This window comes from Pagrus pagrus (assembly GCF_965226575.1).
Source record: "Pagrus pagrus genome assembly, chromosome: 6".
NCBI lineage: Eukaryota > Metazoa > Chordata > Actinopteri > Spariformes > Sparidae > Pagrus > Pagrus pagrus.
The window spans coordinates 13,586,545-13,606,977 of NC_140190.1; the positions used below are offsets into that span (position 1 = coordinate 13,586,545).

The window sequence follows — 20,433 nt, forward strand, 5'->3', positions numbered from 1 at the left end:
TCTCTTTTGGTGGTATATGGAGGACTAAGCTCGATGTATCGATCTTCTGATGGTGTGGTCACTTTGGGTCTGCTTGATCGTGCTTTGGATACAACTGATCCAGTTTGACTAAAGTGTTTTAGAGTTACTGTATATGCCCTGCTCCTTTAGAAACCTTGAGTTTAATGCTGAAAGAGGCCCTGCGAATAACAATTTCACTTCTGACAGGTTCTCTTACTTTCAAGTGTTCTCAATATTCACAAGTTTATGTGACAATATTAAAGATTTTCAATGTGGTCTCAGACTTTTGGACCCCACTGCACGTATACTGTATAGGTATATACTGTATGTATATAAGTAACTGTATTGTTTTAATTTATTTTATTCAAGTCTAATTTAAATATCATATATGTGTTTAGGTGTTTATAGCATCTAAGAGGCTACAACTTCCATTTCATTGTGCAATGCTGTGTTGAAAAATGACAATTATTAAGCCCATTTACCTGACTCCTGTATCAACCTTTGTTACCTGTACACCTCAAACTTTGCTCTCACCTCCCTCTCCATTTACAAGAAATGGCAGCACTTTTTCAAGAGTGCAGACACTGCTGCACAAAGAAGCACAAAGCTCCACCTACCTTCAGACACTAAGCTCCACCTACCTTAAGTATTTACAAGAAACAGCAGCACTTCTTTTCAGCTCCTTGTGATAATGTGCACTGCTTGACCTTTCAAATGTAAATGGAACAGCATGTTTAAAATAGTCCAGGTTTAGAAAATATTGTTTCCATTTCTTCAAGGTACTCATCAGCTTTCACACATTATGATTAACTGTGATTTAATGTATTCATTTTGCATACTGAATACAATAATTTGCAGTTATAAGACTGTAAATATATTTTAATTCAAGCCACAACGGAAATAGTCCTACCATTTTGTTACCAAATCAGCTGATATTTACTTAAAGCAAACAGTTAGAGCTCATTTTATTAAATACAGACTGTTATTTTTGACTGACTGACTGATTAAATGAAATGAAATTCCTTCAATTCTCAAATTCCTTCTGCACTTCTTTCTCACAGTTTGAAAGAAGTGATGCCATTTCTTGTAAACAATAAAGGAAGGGGTCAGCTGAGGTGTATCAGTATGGCTGATAAGAAGCAGACTGACAAACACATCCAATTGCATAAGATACAGCACTGACTTATGAACTCTTTTGGCATATGGAGGATCATGCCTAGCTAATAATCTTTATAATAAAGTACATTATGACCAAGACTTTAATATTCTCATTTTAAATAATTCCACGTCATTTCACTTTTCTTTTGGCCAATCTCATCATATTGTAGCCATGAAGTTAAAACTATGCTTTATATTGTAAAATGATGTCTCTCATGTAAAGAGAGACAAAGTCAAAAAACCTGCATATTATAATTATATTTATTCATGAGATTCAAATTGAAGTGCATCTGGCAGCGTAGTAAAGTTTTTCCATGGTTATTTGTACAAATTAATGTATTCTTATTTAGTATGTTTATATTTTTGTTGTTATTCTTCCTGAAAGAACATCATTCTCTTTGAAGGCAATACATTAGTAAGGTTTCAAATACTGAATGTCTGTTTATGAAAACTGCCTTCACATTGATGTGAGGGCCAGAATTTTACACGGTCATTGCACATACTGTACATACAACAAGCAAAGCTAAAAACATGCATTTCATTCTGTAATGCTATCACATTTGCAAAATGACAAATAAATCAACTTCTAGTGCTTTGTCTGTTTAGCTGACTTCTGTAAATGAACCTCTCTACCTTGAGATATCATAAGTTTCACTTTCATTGTGAGTCATGCAGCTATTTGTGGGTGTGGTTTGGTGCATTTGGCCATTATAAAAGCAGCAGCAGGAGCAGACACTCTGAACTCTGCATCTTCACTTCAGCTGCTGTATCTACTCAGTACTCTTTAACCCAAACATGGCCACCAACTTAGGTAAGTCATTATAAAAAGGAACAATTATTTTACAGTGATAAAACCCTGATCATCATATTTTCTGTAATGCCTCTATATTACTGTCATAGTATTAATTAACCTCTTTAACCTCTTTAATGATCATACCTTTTATGTCTATGCTTTTTTATGGATGGATTTATACAGGCATATACTGGGATGATGTTGTAGGTGTTGGAAGAATTTTTGTTTTGCTGAGTAGTTTGTAACAAAGTTTGACGTGTAAAGCATAAATAACTACTAAATTATTGTTGATCAAATAGTGTATCTCTCCCATCATTGTAAAGGTTAAATGAAGTACAATGTATGCACGACCTGATGATCTTATTCAGTGTCCCTCATTCTTCTACACAGGATCAAGCAGGACAAATAATGCAGAGCTGAGGATAGTGATGGTGGGGAAGACTGGAACCGGGAAGAGTGCCACTGGAAACACCATTCTGGGACGACAATGCTTTGAATCGAAGTTCTGTGCCAAGTCTATGACTGTAGACTGTACTAAGGGCAAAGCTACGGTGGGTGGGCAACAGGTTGCTGTCATTGACACTCCGGGCCTGTTTGACACCAGGTTTGAAGAGTATAAAACAGCTAAAGATCTAGGCCAGTGCATCTCTTATGCTTCTCCTGGACCCCATGTGTTCCTGGTGATCATCAGGCTGGGGAGATACACTGCTGAGGAAATGCAGACCGTGGAAAAGATTCAAGAAATCTTTGGCCAAGCAGCAGACAAATACAGCATGGTTCTCTTTACTGGTGGTGACCTACTTGAAGACAGCCCTATCGAGGACTTCTTGAATGAAAGCGAAGATCTTAAACAGCTTGTGGCCAGATGTAACGGCCAGTACCATGTCTTCAACAATAAGAAAGAGGATCCCTCTCAGGTCACTGAGCTGCTCCAGAAGATCAGAAATATAACCCAGAAGAACGGAGGAAGCCACTACACCAACGAGATGTTCCAAGAGGCCGAGAGGAAACTCGAAGAGGAGAAACAACGCATCCTAAAAGAAAAAGAAGAGAAAATTCGAAAAGAAAAAGAGGAAGTGGAGAGAAAAATTCAGAAAAAATATGAAGAAGAGATGAAGAAAAAGAATGAGCAGCTCCAGGCTGAGAGAGAGAGGGAGAGGAAAGAGAGAGAGGAGGAGATGAAGAGGATGAAGCTGGAGATGAATGAGGAAAGAAAGAGGGAGAAGGAAGAGAGACACAGAGAGAGAGAAAGAGAGAGAGAGGAGAGAGAAAGAGAGAGAACCATCATGATGAACAGAATGCAGGAAGAGCATGAGAGAGCACTGAGAGAGGAAAGAGACAGGGTGCAGGCCAGGTTTGAGAGAGAGGCCAGAACCGAAGCTGAGGACAGAAATATATTTGATCCTGTGATTAAAGTTGTGAAAGGAATTGTAAGTGGATTTTTGAGCCTTTTTAGATGAGCAGTCCCCAATCCAGGTAGCTGCCACACAGAGGAACAAATAAAATATATATTTACAAAATCAAAGACAGAACTACAATCACAATCTATTTTTTATTTTATTTTTTCCGTTTTGAATAATCCGAGTGATTAAGCTACTTTTACTTGTTGAAGTTGAGCTATATACTGAATGTTAGTCACTATTGTACCATGGTGTGGGTGAATATTTGATTCTGATTGGCTGGAGGGTGTCAATTAACTTTGGATACAGTGAGACTTCCAGTGAAACTGCCTGATTACTGTTCTAAATCAATGCACTATAGCCTGTATCTAAAACAAGTGGCACTGGCATCAGCTGGCTGCAGACATCTCAACTCGTGAAATATATCAAATGTTAAAAAATCTGAATGTTTTATATACAACACGAAGTGCAGCCCTTCACTGTATTATCCTCTGAACACCACAGGGTGTTGCTATAAACACACAAGCTGCAACAAGGAGCTTACACTCAAAGCTGTCGTAAATGAAAAAGTGTCTGCTGGCTGAACTGTCCATAATAAGTAATGGGTAACTCATATAAAGGTGAGCAAACTCAGTTTGATTTGAAAAAACTGATTAAACTACGTGCATTTACTCCCCACTTCAGCCTTGCTACAATGACCCTCTAAGCTTACTGTATCAAGCGATCCTCCCACATCCTACTCGCTATTTAACTCATTACTTTAGGCTGCAGCCGGCAAGTCATTTGTTCGTATACATTTTTATTGATTTGGGAAGCGTGACAAAGTCAAACTCTCAGGCGTTGCCAGGGAAACAGACTAACTGCTTGGGAATAACTTTATATTTTGATCACAAAACACATGAAAATACACACAAATAGTCTTAAATGTTTTCTTTCTTTGTCAAGTGACCATGATATAAGCGGGATAATGCCTTTCGAGGTGTCCATAACCAGGAGCCTCCGCAAAATCCATTGGTTCAGACCTCCACGTCGTCCGTTAATTCCTCATAATGGACACCTCCTCCTTACACATCATAGGCTCACACTGTCATCTTGTGTTCTTTCCACAGAATGTTTTGAATACTGAATGTAGAGAAATGTGGTGTGAAGGGAAACATTTGACAGTATAAAATGTTTATATATGATTTATATTTTTCAGATCAGAACTCCAGGTTTGTTTCCCAGTTAATGAATTGTATTATATTGTGTTTGTCATTTAAACACTGCATTTTGTTTTCTGCAGACTACCTTTTTTTTTCTTTTACTCACTCACTGATTGTGTAACTGTTTGCGAATACTTATATTATTTCTGTTTATCTGTTGCTCACAATTTCTCATCAAAGAATTTATTTCATGCGTTATGACGATGATGCAACTCAAGAACAAATGTGAAATAAAGATGTGATAATAGACTATGGGCTACTTTACCACAAGCGAGAAAGTGAGAAAAAGTAATAATCCTCTGGCATAACATTAACATGCCCTTTTTACAACAAACTGGAAAGTTTTCTTTGTGGAAGTGCCTAAAAAATGTCTTTGAAGGGGAAGTGTTGACTAGCGCAGTGCTAAAAGTATGGTACAGTCTGTCTCCCTCCAAATGTAATCAAACTACTTTTACTGGCATTGTGTGCAGTTGATTGGGCTATGTCAAAGATTTTTAATTTCACTGGCTATGTTGATGACGCAACTCAAGAACAAATATGAAATAAAGATGTGGTATAAGATTAAACCTTTGTCAGAGTACTTATTAACAAGTTCAAAGGTCACATGTCAATACTTTCTCAGGAAATTAGAGTCTTATACTGAACCGGTTGTGGACACCTTGAAGTATCCAAATAATTTCAATGGCTGTAGATCAAGAAAATGCTAAACTAACAACTGTCCAATATAGTTTTTACAAGTACAGTTTGTTTCTCACAAACTCCCTGTAATGTCCCTACAGGGACATGGCAGTGTAGACACAACACTGTTACAGTATGTTCTAATTAAAGTACCACAAACCAGATCAGTTACATTCCTCAGAGAGAACAATGAGTGAGGTGTGTCCTGCAGTTTGAAATAAGTCCTTCCATTTCTTGTAAATGATGAAGAGAGAGTGGGGGGGTGACTGTGACTGAAGTGGGCAGACAGGCATCCTTGTTATGCAAAAGGTCAGCTACCGAGTTTGATAAGCAGCAGACTGACAAAGGCTGACTAATGATCTCTTTTGCTGGTATATGGAGGATAATGTCTGATTTATTTTTATACTATAGAGACAGGCAAGTATAGAATTCAACATGAAAAATAAATTATTGAAAAATAGCCATGATGAATTTATATTCAGAAAGGTTTAAATAGAGCTGTACATTCACATCCAGAGCAAAATGGTGTGTCTGTTAAGTTTTGGCTGAGCTGAAGTCCCAGCTCTAATAGTGATGGTTCGCATCATTGTAAAGATTAAATAAAGTACTATTTATGCACAACCTGGTGATCTTATTCAATGTCCCTTGGAGGAACATATTAAATATAAAATAATAATTGTACATTTATCAGAACTACAATAACAATATATTTTTTTCATTCTCTGAGAAAATGATGAAGCTGATTTTATTTGTTGAAGTAGAGCTCTATGGTGCGAGTTGTAAAATGCGTTTCACTTTCATCACGAGGCAAACTGTGCTGAACAGGTTGGCCATTGATTCAGTATGTGGTTTCCTCCATCCATTAAAAAAACCCACCGTCACTGTAACAAGCACAAGACCTTTAGTTTCACTTTCATTGTGAGTCATGCAGCTATTTGTGGGTGTGGTTTGGTGCATTTGGCCATTATAAAAGCAGCAGCAGGAGCAGATGCTCTGAACTCTGCATCTTCACTTCAGCTGCTGAATCTACTCGGTACTCTTTCACCCAAACATGGCCACCTACTTAGGTAAGTCATGATGCTGCATCCATGTTTTAAATTCCAATTATTGTACAGTGATCATGGCTGAATCTAATTTTCTGTAACAATAATGTGCTGCTGTAATATAACATTTATTTTCTATCTTATAAATTATCATGCCTCTTACTGTATGTTAATGCTCAATTATTTTCTTACTCATTCATTTAGACATATGTTGGGATTATGTTGTTGATATTTGAAGAATTATTTTTGGCAGCAGACAAATATAACTTGTGTCAAAATTTGAGATGTAAACCTCAAATGGACCAAATAGAGTTGCTCAATGTAGATAAATACAATGTTTGACTCTTACAATACTGAGTAACTTCCTGAATTGCACACTGTAGTGAGGGTTACTTGGTCTGGACAAGTTTACACCTTTCAGTTTAACTTTCAGCAGACAGAGAGGGCTGTTGAAAACAACTGCTGACTTTTCCTTTAAGTGGCTAACTGAACAGTATACTGAAGCCACATTGGATCATGGAAAGAAAGTCATAACTGAATTAATGTCTTTTGAATGGTTTGTCTTCTCCCCCATCGTTGTTTAAGTTGAATGATGTACAATGCATGCACGACCAGATGATCTTATTCAATGTCCCTCATTCTTCTACACAGGATCAAGCAGAACAAATGATGCAGAGCTGAGGATAGTGATGGTGGGGAAGACTGGAACTGGGAAGAGTGCCACTGGAAACACCATTCTGGGACGAAAATGCTTTGAATCAAAGTTCTGTGCCAAGTCTATGACTGTAGACTGTTCTAAGGGCAAAGCTACAGTGGGTGGGCAACAGGTTGGTGTAATTGACACTCCGGGCCTGTTTGACACCAGGTTTGGTATGGATAAAACATCTAAAGATCTAGGCCAGTGCATCTCTTATGCTTCTCCTGGACCCCATGTGTTCCTTGTGAACATCAGGCTGGGGAGATACACTGCTGAGGAAATGCAGACAGTGCAAAAGATTCAAGAAATCTTTGGCCAAGCAGCAGACAAATACAGCATGGTTCTCTTCACTCATGGTGACCTACTTGAAGACAGCCCTATCGAGGACTTTGTGAATGACAGCGAAGATCTTCAACAGCTTGTGGCCAGATGTAACGGCCAGTACCATGTCTTCAACAATAAGAAAAATGATCCCTCTCAGGTCACTGAGCTGCTCCAGAAGATCAGAAATATAACCCAGAAGAACGGAGGAAGCCACTACACCAACAAGATGTTCCAAGAGGCCGAGAGGAAACTCGAAGAGGAGAAACAACGCATCCTAAAAGAGAAAGAAGAGAAAATACGAAAAGAAAAAGAGGAAGTGGAGAGAAAGCTTCAGAAAAAATATGAAGAAGCCATGAAGAAAATTAATGAGCAGCTCCAGGCTGAGAGAGAGAGGGAGAGGAAGGAGAGAGAGGAGGAGATGGAGAGGATGAAGCTGGAGATGAATGAGGAAAGGCAGAGGGAGAGGGAAGAGAGAGACAGAGAGAGAGAAAGAGAGAGAGAGGAGAGAGAAAGGGAGACGGCAAACATGATGCAAAGAATGAAGGAAGATCATGAGAGAGAAGTGCAAGAGGAAAGAAACAGGGTGCAGGCCGGGCATGAAGTGTTTGCCAGAGTCGAAGCTGAGCGGCTCAATCCATTTGGTAATTTTCCTTGTGTAATTATATGAGATAAAAGGAACTGGAAGCGTTTTTTGGAGCCTTTACTAGTGAGTGGTTATAGATCCGGATGGTTGAACTAGTGGCTCCCACACACAGGAAAATATGATATGAAATAAAAAAATAATAATAATATCCACAGAACTATAATCACAATTTTTTTTTTTTTTTTTTTTTTTAAATAACACTGCATTTTAGTCACACACATCATAGTCTAACGTTGCCATCTAGTGTTGTTTCCACAAGATTCTTTGAATCATGAAGGAAAAGAAATGTGGTGGGTAGGGTGACATTAAATGTTTGTCTATCATTGAAACTTTAAATATCACATCATAACTCAAGGCTTGTTTTCCATATAATGAATCCCAAGTTTTAAGTTTGGATTGTCATATAACCACTGCATTTTGTTTCTGCACACTATTAGTTATTTTCTTTTAATAGACACTGAATGTGTAGCTGTTTGCAAATGCATGTATTATATGATTTATTGTCCTCTTGGGCATAATTTCCCATCAAAGCATTAATTTCACTGGCTCTGTTGATGACACAACTCAAGAAAAAATATGAAATAAAGATATGATGGAAGACGAAACGTTTGTCAGAGTAATTATTAACAATCAAGAGTTCAAAGGTCACATGTCAGGCCTTTTCAGGAATGTGGAGTTTAACACTGAGGTAGTTGTGGAGCATCCAATTAAACAACTGTAGATCAGGAAATGCTAATCAACAACTGTCAGAAATATATTTTTCATAAAGCAGCTTTTACTTCACAAACTGTTTCCAGTTTTTACTACTTTGGTATTTCCTACTGTTACTGTTTTGCTTATAACGGACCCCGTAATTGTTTTCTTTTTTTCTTTTGATATGATTTAATCTTAATTCAGCAAACAGTCCAATTTGCAATAGCATCAGTATTCATATGCAGACAATATTTATATTCTAAATGTCCAGATTTATTGATTTTATTTTTTTTAGCCTTTTCATGGCAATATTGATAGGACAGCTAAGAGAGATGACAGGAAGCGGGATGAGAGAGAGGGGCCAGGATGATACGCAGCAGAGGGTCAACTTAAACACTGGGCCGAAGTGAGGACGAAGCCTCTGTATATGGGACGCACGCTCTACCAACCAAGCTACCGGGGCGTCCCGAGTTGAACATTTTTTACTGTACTGCAATGTTCATATTTTAGTATGTTATGCAGCCCTAACATTTGTGAATATGCAGCACAGCTTCTACCAACAGACTGTTCCTTTAAGTAAGTCTAGCAGAACCAGAAGCAGAAGGAGAACAATTCCTGTTCAGTGATTATTCATTGTAATCTGCATTAACCATATAGAGGCGGAGTAGGGCGGGTCTTATGAGAACAAGTCTGCCTATTTGAGCAGTATGATTTCGCCCTCTGCTGTTCAAACAGAGCAAAACAATGACAAGGACACAGAGGAAAATGCATTCACGCCTTCCCTTGTTAGGTCCATGAACTTTATGAGCAAAATAGCCACAATAGGTTGGTAGATTTTGTCACAGTCCCACAATGGTATCTGTTAACCCTCTTTTGCTCTGTTCTTTTCACCTTGCTCAACCACACACTCCTTACTCACTGCTGCAAAGCTGACACGTGTGCTAGGTACCGCAACAGAAGGTAACGAACTGAACTCAGCTAGACTGCTTGTTGGAAATTTGGCTTATGTAAAAAGCACCGCTTCCAGCTAGGGGACCATTAGGCCCTTGGGAGGAGGCTGGCTGTTGAAGGTCTCACTGTCACCCTTCCTGAACTCAAAGACTCATTGAGAGAGCCTGTTCATACGGGGGGACGTAGGGTTTATTCTCTTTTGTCTAACAGAAATCAAAGGACAGGGAATTAGGCGAACCCTGCCACAATGAATCAGTCAAACAGAGAAATCAAAACAGGTATAAATGTAATATCCATGAAAGAGGTATCATGGGAATTCAACGAAGAAAAACAAAAATATATAACTAAAATACATATAGATGAAGTTTGTAAGTGGGGCAACAGCATTGGTCGCAATATTGTGGGAGGGTTGCAAAGTAATGTACTTGCTGTATATGTGCCAGCGGGCTAATACATTCAAGGGTAAGGATCAGGAAATAGGTCAGTAAAATAATAATAACAATAATAATAATTTAGAAAATTCAAAGTTTTATAATAAGCACATTAAGGCAAGTGAAGAGAAAAAATGTATTTAAACTAGAACGAGTGCCTTTATATATACATATATATCAATATATATCTATATATGTATGTATATGTGTGTATATATATATACACACACAAAGAGAGAGAGAGCATGTATGGTATGCTGTGTAGCATTCTGGTCACAGTGTGGGGCTTACAAGCTACATGCTGCACAACACCAATACTCCTCCTGCCCTGCTGGGATCTCACAAAGCATGGAGTTCACAAGCAATAGGAGACAAGCATGCAAGCAGCAGAAGTAACTGGCGGTGTTGTTATACTGTTGACCAGAAAAGCAACTGCCGGAAATGACGGTCTGAGCAGACCAATCCCAGTCCTTGCCGTTCGCGTCTCGACGCGTCGACGTGACGCGTAGTCAGGATTTTTTGGAGGCGCACGTCACGCTACGGTACAGGGTCCACCTAGAGGTCTGCGTCGACGACGTAGCTACGCCGTCGCCACGACGCAGAAGCATAAATCACGCTTAAGACCCATTACAAATAACAATTTTCACACTCTGATGCATGTGCCGAGTTGTGAGTATTTGAGCATCCTTAGCCGCTGCACAATGCATTTCAGTTGTACATTAAAATCAAAATGACTCCAATTCCTTGAATTTTAATAGGGTGCTCGGTGCGCAGGCCCTGAAAGTGCTCATCAGATAAATTCAATTATTAACAATGATTATAATGATCTTAAAGGGAACCTCAACTCACAGGATCTGAAGCAGGGTGGTAGCTCCGTCTCCAAGGATGCCCTTTAATACCATTTCAGGAATAACTTCACTCATCTTCAGAGGACTGTAGGGCACCAACTACAGGACCAAATAACAGAGAAGAAGATAAAGTAACTGCAAAAAATAAACATGTGGCTCATGTCACATATTTCATGTTGCAGTTACTTATATAGTGTTGTGTGTCTGTGCGTGGTGTGGTCTTACAGTGTGTCCTGCTTGCTCTAAGAGGGCTTTGACCTCTCTGACGCCTCGGGCCATGCTTGGAGTTGGTCCTGTGAAGCCGTCGTTTTCTAGGTAACCGATCCTCAGAGGACTGGAGCTCTGGTATATCTGAAGACAAGAGACATTTTCATCTTTTTTGCTCAGTCTGGAGACATTAATAAGCATTAACAAAATAATAGATTCATTTTTGGTACACAACCAATACATGCTTTGGATAGGAGGATGGGGCTTTTTTGTTTATATTAAATCTTCAATTCAGCTTAATTTATTTACTTTGGGAACCTAAAAGGTGCACTATGTACTTCTGTGGAATACATTTTAATCAGAAGGGAAAGATCTTCATGGACTGATTCTGTATGCCTAAACAAACCAAATAAACACACTCTTTTCCTTTTCATGACTGGATAAACTGAATAAACAAACTGACCTTAAAGAACACCACAATTTCATACTGTTTTACTTTGTTTATATTTGGCGGACCCTGCCACCTTTCTAGCTTCAAACAGTGGTCTGGGGACCTTATTTTCCTCTGAGAACAACTTGTTTATTGAATTTCTTCTCCAAAACTACATAGTGCCCCTTTAAAGGAATGGCTTAAACCTACCAATAATGAACTGTAGGTTTACGTTGTTGGTTTAAAACATGTCTTCGCTTTATCTACTCATAGTCATGTTAAATCTTCCTTGCTAGGGTCCACAAATGTAGTTCTCGGCTGACTGTCAGCAGGCCAGGTCAGGATATTTTTTGGAATAATGATAATAAATGCATAATAATGTTCCTTTATGTTTCGCATTCAACATTATACAGGTGAACTCAACTCATTATTGTCACAGCAGAGTGCATTTCCCCAGAGTGAACATTTATAGTGAAAACAACCAGCAGCTAACCTCAACAGAGTTTTGGTCATGTTCCCTTTCCTCGCTATTTAGATAAGTACTGTAGACTGATACAACTCTAAAGTGTGTACACAAGGTAAATAAGTAGCTGAAGCCGGCAGAAAGGTCACAGAATAAAGAATGGAAACAGCACAAATATTGACATTGTAAACAGCCAATAAAATCCACCCACGCCACCTCTAAAACTCACTCATTAACACGCTTCAACTGTGCAAAACTAACAGTGACGGCAATTCGCCATTTTAAGGTGGATAATGTGCTGGACTATATTTTGCCAGTTTTACATTCAAAACATGCTCTTTTATTGTAGACAAACCTGGGCATTAAAAGGTATGGGTGGTACAGTGGGGTCCAATGAAAACATGTGGTCGCAGAGCAGAGCCTGCATACACAGAGCCAGACTGTCCACATCCCTCGCCATGGGTCCAGAAGATGAGAGCACTAAATTAGTAAGGCATAAGAAAAAGTGACCAATTTTATCAGAACTCACAGCACCGTATGGTGACAACGATGATAAAAATGTAGCTCACCAGCTTTTTGCCCCGGCAAAGCTGTTCTTACACCATGTGAACTGAAAACACAAAGAAATCACAACATCAAAACAAAGCAAAGATGTAATGCAGAGTGTCATGACAGTACAATGATCATCCACAAATCCGACTGAAGCAGAGTAACTCACCTTAGCCGACCGGATGTTGCCTTAAAGCCACAAATGCCACAGAAGGAGGCAGGAGCACGGATACTACCCCCTATATCAGTGCCTATACCAAGCACAGAGCCTCCTCCCCCGATGAGAGCTCCCTCCCCACCGGACGAACCTCCAGACGTCTTCTGGAAGTTGTGGGGGTTCACGGTCTGCCCATAGATGGGGTTACTACAGTCATAGCTGGAGATGAAGGAATAAAACAAAAGCACAAAAAAGTAACAAGTATCATGGCCTTTTGCACATGTAAAAATCACTTATAGCCATTTGTGTTGACAAATATGACTGAATATTGCTGAACTGCCAAATGTAGTAATGATCTGATTAAAAATGACTTACCTTAGTAGGCCTTGGGGCAGGTTAGTTTTCACAAAGGGAATAGCTCCTTGTCTCTTCAAAACTTCAACAATCACGCTGTCCTTATCTTCAGGCTGCTCCAATTTAATGATCACACCGCAAGAAGAGTCGTAATTCTTGTGTTGTGAAATGAAAAAAGACAAAAAGAGCAATGTTAGACAGGAGCACATCAAGGACATACAATAAACCTGAGCTGATGCTATAATAGTTTTAGTGCAGACATAGCTGGAGAGCCTGACAGAGTAATCACCATCCTGTAATAATACAGGTAATACATAACTACAAAATACCTTGTATGCAACGTTATCTTTGATGCTAACTGGAACTCCATATAAGAGACCTCCCTTGTTGGAGGCAACTGTTTTCAGCTGATCAAAACTGTCCAACAAAATCCCAGTGCAGCAGTTGAGCTTTTTGTTTAGATCCAGAGTCTGTGAGGGAAAAAAAAGAAAAGACAGCACAGACAGGTTCATGTTTAAAAGATACAACTTGAAAGAATGTAAAAGTAGAAAAATGTGTATTTGCTGACAGTGCATGACAGTTGCTGTGGGCCAAAGGCCTCAAACAAATGGCTATATTTAGTACCGAGATGGTGCATACACTTGATTTAAAGGTGGTGGAGGCGATTCTGAAGAAAGGTAGTAGTTTGTTGAGTCTCATTTCTCGATCATCAAATACCCAGACTTTGGGTTGGTGACCGAGCAAGGTAGTGTGATCTAAAATAAGGCCGCTACAGCAACTGTATGTCTGCTGACTGACTGGATTGTATTTACTTTATAATAAATATATAAAAATATATTTTTATATAACGCCTGTTACATAGTGACACACGCAGAATATGTCAAAGACATGAAGAGAATACACACAACAGGTGAAAAGCAGGTTTTTTCCAAGGCACTCTCTTTTTCTTTCCCTCCCTCCCTCTCTCTCTTTCCCCCTCCAGTTTTCTCGCTCTTTCAGCCACGGTAAAGGAAAAATCACGTCATCATTTATGATATATTTATCAAAGACAAACCGCCACCGTGGCAGCCCCTACGCACTACACAAGCAGGCAGTGTGGCCAGACTGTAAGGACATGTTTCACCATACAAACAAGGGTATACCAGTTTGCATTTATATTCCTGTGGATATAATGATTAGTTTAGGATTTGATAATGATACTCAGACTGGGACACTGCCAAAAAGGCCAGAAAAAACAAAAAGAAGGACAGATAAGTCAGCAAAGGTTCAAACTGATTATCTATTTCTATGATTGTTTTTCTGTGCTGGGATATAACATGTCAGCAGTGTCACGTTGGGTATTGAACCTTTTCCATGTAGGAGTAAAACACGTCCTCAGGGTTCAGCGAGCCTTCCTGCAATTGCTTCGTCAACTCGGACAAGGACAGCGTCAAGATGAGAGCAGAGTCGCCCAGTGGATGCTAGAAGACACACAAACCCACACACACAAGAATATTAGACTTGAAAAAATACTCATAATATTTCTCCAAAAAATACTCCAAAAGTAGCAGTAGTAGTAGTAGGGGTGGAAGTAACTAATAAAGTTTTTTTTGGTGGGTGGTACTTGTACTTATATAGCATTTCGTATACTACATAAGTAGGTTTTTTTTTTGGGGGGGGGGGGGGGTACCCCCACCAGAAAAACTTAATTATGTAGTACTTGTACTTACAGTGTATTTTTTATACTACATAATTAAAGTTTCTTTTGGTGGGGGTACTTGTACTTACATAGTATTTATATACTACAGACAAGAAAACACAAAGTCTGCAGCAGGTGCAGGTTTGGAGAGGTGACCATGACCACTGAGCAGAACAGAGCAGGAGTTCAGACTGGAGCAACACAAACACCTCTGATCTCTGATTGACAGTCTGTTATTGATAATGCATTAAACATCAATAGTTAAAAAAAGTACTCTGTGAAGCATTTGAGAAGAACACTTTGTACTTTTCCAAAGTAAGCAATTCACTCCAGTAGTTTTACTTGCTGGCACCACATGATGCCAGTTCATCGTTCGTGTTAAACATGATACTGAACAGAGTTAAAAGCAGGTAAGACGGTGTTTACAACTTTCCCTCCAAGCCCCAGCTCTCACCGACTCCTTGTAGCGGAGCACCGCCTGCTCAGCCCGCTGCAGGCTCTCATCTCGCCGGTTTCTGGCTCTCTGGATCTTTTCCTTCGCGAGTCGGCGGCTGCTGACCATCCGGACCAGCACCGTCAGGGCTCCCACCACACCGACGGCACCGGCCAGTCCTGCTGCCGTCCGTCTGTCAAGCTCAACTCCCCGAAGATACAGTTTCACATTATCCATGGTTCCCCCCCCCCAACGTCAGGTCGTCTTTGCTCCAAGTGCAAGGATGACTGTTGGTTTCCTAAGGCTGACCCACACCCGGCTGTCGTTTAAAGGTGGGTGCGGTTAAGGTGTTTAGTTAAATATTCATGGTGGAGCTCCTTCAACTCCACCGTGATGAGTGCAAACTGACTCAGACTACTAACCGCCGTAACAACAGGGAAGCCTCTCTCGGGAAAAGCATGTTGTGTAAGGGCAATGTGATTTACAAGATGGAGGGCGCCAGTGCTGCTCGTCTCAGTCATTATACAGTGGCGGTCAAAAGTTTACATACACTCGTAAAGAAAATGTGTATCATGACAACAGTGTTGCCAGATCTCGCGAGAGAAAACAAGCAGCTAGCTCTATGGAAACAAGCCCAAAAAAAACCGACTTAAAATAAAGTCCAACAGGTGAGCTAACCTACCACGTTGTGTGAGAGGCCACTTGATAACAGTATATACATTTATTTTGTTTGTATAGACAACAGTAAAGTAAACGCAGTCAACTTGTCTTTTTAAACTTTTAATAACTTAAACTTTTAAACTCTGAAAAAGACATATGCATGTAACCAAGGGAACGGGGTTATGGACGGATCCTGGAAAAGGACAAACTACCTATCGCGTTCGTGTTTCGCTTTATTGTGGAGAGCTGGGAGCGAATCAGGAGGGGTTCGTACAGGGAGCAAAGCAAGCCCAAATAAGCAACTACACTTTGGAAAACAACCCGCGACTGACGATATTTGCAAGCAACTTTACTGAAAAACAAGCCCAAAGTCGCTTATAACAAGCGGACTTGCAACACTGCATGACAGTCTACACTTCTAATGATTTCTACAGCTCTCTGAAGTTTGCTTCAAATCTGAATTTATTATTATTATTATTATTATTATTATTATTATTATTATTATTATATTCTTAAAATGTGACCAAATCTGCTGGCTCAAAAATATAAACACAGTAACTTGAACAATCAATTTAGTTGATTATAGAAAGTTTTGTGAATCAAATTTTCTTTGTAGCATGGCCTCTTATCGTCTTCTGAGTGATTATGATTGATAACACCTGGTAACTTTTCTCAGACCATTTAAATAGGGCTTGTTTGATACACCCATTATCACCCATGGTCAAGAGTCCACCAAAAAACACTTAAAAATAAGTCTGCAATTAATTAGAAGCTGCTGAAAGACAGGTGACGGTGTGTTTTGCATCAACATGAGCTGCCGCGCAAGAGAGAAGCCCTTGCTCCAGACACGGCACCTTAAAGCTCGACTTAAGTTTGCTGCCAATCACATGGACAGACTCTGAAGGAAGACTCTGGTCAGATGAAACACAAATTGAGTTGTTTGGCCACAATGAGCAGACATATGTATGGAGGCGAGAATGTGAGGCTTTTCACCCCAAGAACACCGTACCTACTGTCAAGCATGGTGGTGGTAGTATTATGCTGTGGGGCTGTTTTGCTGCCAGTGGATCTGCTGCTCTAACGAAAGTAAATAAGGAATAATGAAGAAAGAGGATTATCTGCATATTCTGCAGGGAAACCTAAAATCATCAGCCAGGAGATTGGGTGTTATTGGGTGTTCCAACGGGACAATGATCAAAAATAGTAAAGGAATGGCTAAATCAGGCTAGAATTGAGGTTTTGTGAACGGTCTTCCCAAGTCCTGACTTGATCCCCATCGTGGACTGTGCTGACAAAACAAGTCGGTGCCAGGAAACCAACAAATTTAGTTAAACTTCACAGATTCGGTCAAGAGGAGTGGTTAAAATTTCAGCCAGAAGCTTGTTGATGACTATGAAAAGCACATAATTGAGGTGAAAATGGGCAAGGTACATTTAACCAAATATTAGAATTATTGTATGTATATTTTTGACCCGGCAGATTTGGTCACATTTTCAGAAGACCCATAGTAAATTCAGATTTGAAGCAAACTTCATGAATGTTTTTTGTGACAAAGTAGTTTGTGTTTCTCTCATTCCATTACAGAGAAATGAGGACTGTAGAAATCTTTGGAACTGAAGACTGCCATGATTGACATTTTCTTTATGTGTGTGTAAACTTTTGACTTCACCAAAAAAAAGTTATCCTCTCAGGGTTTCTGTCCCATGCTGATGGAAAGTCTGGTTAAGTTTTGTGGTCAACAAAACATTTCTGAAGCTTCACAATAAAAAAAAAAAGTTTTGCTGCATTCTCGTAAAGACCCCCTCCAGAGAAAGTTTTTCACCTTATAAAAATGGTGTTTTTTTATAGTATACACGCGTATCATGAGCAAAATAACCAGCCAACGCCATAGCTGTGCATTTCTGCTTTAGACATTTTTTTCCAAAATAAGGTTCAATGATGTCCACGGGAAGGGATGTGACCTCGGCACTATGTGTCACAAACTTAAGGAACCAATCATGTCATCTTGTGCAGTGAGGCAATCTCATTAACATAATGCTGCTGGGAAACAAGCTGCATCCAGAATAAGTCACATCAATAGAACATTGCATACTTAATAACGCAAAGTTGTAGAGTTACATCCAAACCATTTTAAAGCCACGTAGGGATTTTTTTCATGGAATAAAACCCCAAAATATGTAATTTTTAGGAGATGAGTTTTCAGGGGTTTAATTGATGAGAGGGGAGGGACTTTAAACAAGTGAAGAAGATGGGGACTTGAAAAAAAACACCTGAAAGAAAACATTAAGACTCCATGCAGCTCCAGTATCCAGCTTTATCCAAGTCTCCGGAAGATCCCAAATTGATTTGAAAAGACATTATTTACACACATCTTGGGGTCTCCGCAGACTCGCTGGTCGAGCTGTGAGGAGCCAATTTATGTTTTTGTTTTGTTTTGAGTTGTCATTTTCTGTTTTAAGTCCTAAACTACTTGATATTTGGAGGAATGCTGCAACGCTGTTCTGCTCCCGAAATATTTTGTGAACTACGAAACTTCATCCGACTTTACATCTGCATGGGTGTGATTGGAAATTATTGAATTTTCATTTTTGGGTGAATTCATCCTTTAAAGGTAAATTTATCAAACAAAAATACTCCCACAATCCTCAGTCAACTCATTGTCATAAAGCCTTTATAAAGGCACAAATGAAGTGTTTTACAGGCCACTGTAAGGAACTTTACAGTGCTGATACTCATTTCAGTGTCAGTTGCTGGAGTTCATGTTAAGGTCAGGCTACAAAGTCTAACCACTGAAACTAGCCCTCTGAGCCTCTGTTAAATGTTAATGCTTACTAATAGAGAGCTCCATTGTTTCCTGTGGCCCCTCCTTTGTCTTTAGTGAAGCATCTTTAAGTATTGTAGAAATGCTCACTATCATTATTCAAGACTGGATTGTACAACAAAATGATATGTACGGAAATGATAAAATTATATGTAAGCCCAGCTGTACACACATGGGACATACCTTTTTTTGTGAGGACCGCTTATTATTTCTTTGGTACAAAAAGACTGTGTCCTGAAATCTGTGAAGATTAGTACTTAGTACTACAACTTTTAACTGGTTATGACGGTCTCGATTCAAAACTAATGCCTATATGACCTACACAAGCAAACAAGACCTTTATTATTATTATTATTATTATTATTATTATCATTATTATTATTATTATAGTTTTTTTTTTATATCCATCAGTGAGGTGGATTCCAACTCATCCAGGTTGGAAAAGTAATACAATAAATTTACAGTTGTACAATGGCTCATTAAAATGACATGCTGACACAGAAGTCTATAAACCCTTTAGCATACAACGGTGCTATTGTTGGTGTAACTTTATTGAACCTTGGCTCCTTTGAAGTGTATTTTAAATCATATATGTCACATATTCGTTACAATTGGCAAATGTCATACTTGGTCCCGAGTGTGCAGGAAGTCAAACACTCTTGTCCTCCAATTGTGTCCTTTGTTCCTTTCTGTGTCTATTAGTTAAGTGTCCCTAGATAAAAACCATAATTTCTGTGAAAATTTAAACCTTAAACTCCCCTTCTTGTTTTCCATGGGTAATAATCACCTGCAGTAACTCTACACAGCGGGTGAACAACCTGACTCCCGAGTCTACATCAGGAAGCTGCACTTCACAACAATCATTGACAAAACTTTATTGGATTTATAGTCATTAACCCTCCTGTTGTCTTCGGGTCAATTTGAGCCGTTTTCAAAAGTTAATATGTCAGAACTTTGGTTTTTCTTCCAAGTAACCTAATTTCATCACAACTTGTGATCTACCTACATGGGGCTACACACACACACACACACACACACACACACACATTGGGCATTGCATTGCATTGGGCTTTGATATGCCTTCCTCCAATTGGGGACAAGATAACAATAAAAAAAACAGCATTTTACAGCATCCTTGGGGCATTTCACATTTCACTCTGCAGCACAATGGACATACACACACACAATGACCTCTAACACTCTCACACACACAACTTCAAAGCTACGGATGTGTAAACCTAATTTCATCACAACTTCTGATCTACCTCTAGAGAGGACAACAGGTGTGACTATTTGCTGCCATTAAAAACATGTAAATGGTTTCAAAACAACATCCTGACTAAACTTTGACATATACCAGTCTGTGATATGCATCAACATATCACAGACTGGTATATAGTGCCCCTGATCCTATCAATTGTCAAAATAATTCATAATTCCTGCCTTTTTTTTAACTCAAAAATTAGGTATTATTTCATGGAAATTAGGTATATTATACCATACATTACAAAAATGTATGTAAAATGTGCAGTAATGTGTTGGAAACAAGTTGACTAAAAAGTGTAACACAGAATTATGTTATTATTTTATACTTCATGCTTTATAAAACAGTCAAACAAGACTGGGTCAATTTGACCCAGGAGGACAACAGGTGTGACTATTTGCAAAAAAATTTAAATGGTTCCAAAACAATGTCCTGACTAAACTTTGACATATACCAGTCTGTGATATTCCATCTGCTTGTGTGCCTGTGATCATAATCATAGTGAAAATAATTAGTAATTTCTGTTTTTTTTTACTAAAAAATTAGGTCTATCATA

General features: G+C 39.0%; 3 protein-coding genes across 3 annotated transcripts in view; 2 read left to right on the forward strand and 1 right to left on the reverse strand.

Annotated features, from left to right (window-relative positions):
• The window catches only part of faah (fatty acid amide hydrolase), a 55,338-nt gene extending 39,490 nt beyond the window's left edge, over positions 1 to 15,848 (reverse strand). Inside the window, exons 1-9 of the mRNA XM_084355912.1 lie at positions 15,154 to 15,848; positions 14,368 to 14,481; positions 13,351 to 13,491; positions 13,043 to 13,176; positions 12,680 to 12,886; positions 12,531 to 12,571; positions 12,317 to 12,441; positions 11,087 to 11,212; positions 10,863 to 10,960 (exon numbers count right to left, since the gene is read on the reverse strand). Coding sequence (XP_084212038.1) covers positions 10,863 to 10,960; positions 11,087 to 11,212; positions 12,317 to 12,441; positions 12,531 to 12,571; positions 12,680 to 12,886; positions 13,043 to 13,176; positions 13,351 to 13,491; positions 14,368 to 14,481; positions 15,154 to 15,369 — 1,202 coding nt within the window. The 5' untranslated portion in view covers positions 15,370 to 15,848. The remainder of the gene's footprint in view (positions 1 to 10,862; positions 10,961 to 11,086; positions 11,213 to 12,316; positions 12,442 to 12,530; positions 12,572 to 12,679; positions 12,887 to 13,042; positions 13,177 to 13,350; positions 13,492 to 14,367; positions 14,482 to 15,153) is intronic.
• Positions 1,882 to 5,107, forward strand: LOC311259063 (GTPase IMAP family member 9-like). The gene is made up of 2 exons (XM_084355914.1): positions 1,882 to 1,969; positions 2,342 to 5,107. The coding sequence occupies exons 1-2, from the start codon at positions 1,954 to 1,956 to the stop codon at positions 3,409 to 3,411; spliced, it is 1,086 nt and encodes a 361-aa protein (XP_084212040.1). The 5' UTR covers positions 1,882 to 1,953; the 3' UTR covers positions 3,412 to 5,107.
• LOC311259064 (GTPase IMAP family member 9-like) lies at positions 6,238 to 8,115 on the forward strand. The gene is made up of 2 exons (XM_084355915.1): positions 6,238 to 6,298; positions 6,926 to 8,115. Exons 1-2 carry the CDS (start codon positions 6,283 to 6,285, stop codon positions 7,960 to 7,962), a joined length of 1,053 nt encoding a protein of 350 aa, XP_084212041.1. The 5' UTR covers positions 6,238 to 6,282; the 3' UTR covers positions 7,963 to 8,115.
• Positions 15,849 to 20,433: the final 4,585 nt, after the last annotated feature.